Source organism: Gaeumannomyces tritici (assembly GCF_000145635.1).
Source record: "Gaeumannomyces tritici R3-111a-1 unplaced genomic scaffold supercont2.2, whole genome shotgun sequence".
Taxonomy (NCBI): Eukaryota; Fungi; Ascomycota; class Sordariomycetes; order Magnaporthales; family Magnaporthaceae; genus Gaeumannomyces; species Gaeumannomyces tritici.
The window spans coordinates 4,755,188-4,757,251 of NW_008804546.1; the positions used below are offsets into that span (position 1 = coordinate 4,755,188).

The 2,064-nt window shown below is 62.7% G+C and overlaps 2 protein-coding genes across 2 annotated transcripts in view; one reads left to right on the top strand and one right to left on the bottom strand.

The window, feature by feature from the left end:
* Positions 1–1,128, top strand: part of GGTG_04157 (hypothetical protein) — a gene marked incomplete at its 3' end in the record, with an annotated part of 2,897 nt that extends 1,769 nt beyond the window's left edge. The window contains exons 4-5 of the mRNA XM_009221949.1: positions 82–519; positions 795–1,128. Coding sequence (XP_009220213.1) covers positions 82–519; positions 795–1,128 — 772 coding nt within the window. The remainder of the gene's footprint in view (positions 1–81; positions 520–794) is intronic.
* A 312-nt stretch (positions 1,129–1,440) lies between these two features.
* On the bottom strand, positions 1,441–2,064 carry GGTG_04158 (hypothetical protein). Its single transcript, XM_009221950.1, has one exon. The coding sequence runs from the start codon at positions 1,740–1,742 to the stop codon at positions 1,593–1,595; it is 150 nt and encodes a 49-aa protein (XP_009220214.1). The 5' UTR covers positions 1,743–2,064; the 3' UTR covers positions 1,441–1,592.

Consider the following 2,064-nt stretch of genomic DNA (forward strand, 5'->3'; position numbering starts at 1 on the left):
CCCCCCCCCCCCCTCCCTCCTTCTCGCCTCGGAGCACACATGCGGGCCCAGGGCATGGCTAACCACCAGCCCGCGGTTCAGATCAGCTATAACCGCGCTGTTCGACCGACAGATCTACGGCCACGGCGACGAGAGCCGGGGAATCATCGGTCAGATCAGAAACATGCTCGACGACCTATGGGTATCCTGCGCTTCGAGGACCACCGAGCACACGTTGCGGGAGCGCGATGCGGGCAAGTGGCCCCAATATGCGGACAGACTCGACTTCCTTGTTTTCGCAGGCGGCATGGGGGCCAACGCCTATGTGCAGGACAAGATCAAGGCCGGGCTGGAGCGGGAGCAGCCCCCAGCGCTCGGCATGCTCAGCAATATCACTGCCGGCGTCCAGTACGTCGTCGCCGAGTCGCCACAGCACTGCGTCTCCCAGGGCCTGGTGCGGGCGCGCATGCGGGAGGTCCAAGGCAAGCAGAAGAAGGGCGGCTTCTGGCGGCTCCTAAACCCGTTTTTCAAGAAGAACAAGTAGACCCCTGGGCAGGGCCCAGCCCCTCTTCCATCAGGCGCACATGAGTTGTGGTATCACGCGATGCCGCCTGCACATGATATCGACTCGCTTCTCCTGCCGGCCTCTTTTCAGCCTCTAGTTAGTTCGTAGGATGAATGGATTGCTCTTGCGTTGACGCCATGTGCTGTCGAGCTGCCAACCCGAAATCTCCCTGGGAATCGTAGACGATCACACACGCATCCTCGGCCCAGTAGCAAAAAGGCGTGCGTGCGTCTCCATCACTCCACCTTAGCCTCACAAACACGCCCAGCGACAAGGCGCAACAGCCTCTGGCCCAGGTGGCGGACCGCCACGACGCTTACCGCCTCATGCGGGCCAGCACGTTCCAGCTCCTCTGCCAGATCTCCGAGAGCCTGGCACCAAGCCTCGGCCAGTCTGTCACCGCGGTGGAGCTGCGCGGCGAGTTCAGGGCCCTACTGGCCGAGGAGGCGGCGGCGGCCGAGGCGGGAAGGTGCCGAGAGGTTGCCAGCGGCTACGACCTCGCGACCCTGAGCCGCATGGAGGCCGGCCTGGGCCGCTACACGCCTGGAAAACAAGCTTGCCACCGGGAAAGCAACGGAGGATAAACATAGACCAGGAGGCGGTAGGCGGATGCAAGGGGGAAAGACAGACTGGCATGGATGGCTTGGTTTGCTTTTCTTTTTCCGTCAACGATTTTCTGCCTTACGGACAGTGGTTTTTTTTGGTTTTTTTTTTGCCATAGAGCAGGTTGGTAGAATGATGAGAGACGATGCACATCCTGCACGGCCTTGGCACACGCGCACATGGTCCTTGCACGGCTTCGGCTGTATGCATTTGCTTGCCTTTTTCTTTTGTCAGTTTTGTTCCTCTTCACGAACAGCATGCCAGATATCACACATGTCCCCCAACCTTTTAAATGGAGAAATTCTTTTTATTGGCTTAGGCTTAACGTAGTAGCGATGTTTATTGATTCACCTTGGAGGAGCGGAGTCTTTGAAGAAACCCATTCGTGTGTTCTTTTTTTCTTTCTCTCTTGCTACTCCTCCCACCGTTCCCGTCCTCAAACCAACTATACCAGCTCATCCCGCCACGGGATCGAGTCCTGGGCGCCCTTCCTCTCGACCGTCCTGGCGGCGGCGCGGTTGGCGGCGCGCACAGCGGCCTCGACGTCCAAGGGCTCGCCGCGGGACGAGGCGGCGACGGCGGCGAGCGCGTACATGCCGACAAAGGTGTCGCCCGCGGCCGTGGTGTCGACGACGACGACACCCCTCTCGGCCGGCACCAGGCCGGCGTGGCTGCCGCCCCCGTCGCGAAAGTAGACGCCGCGGCCGCCCAGCGTGACGACGACGTTGCGCACCCCCTTGGCCGCGAAGCCGTCGGCCACGGCGCGCAGCCCGGCCTCGGACTCGAGCGCCGCCTCGGCCACGCCGCCCAGGACGGCGGCCTCGGTCTCGTTGAGCACCAGGTGCTCGAGCCCGCGCAGCGCGTCGGCCGGCAGCGCCGCCACGGCCGGCGCCGGGTTCAGCAGCGCCGGCACGCCC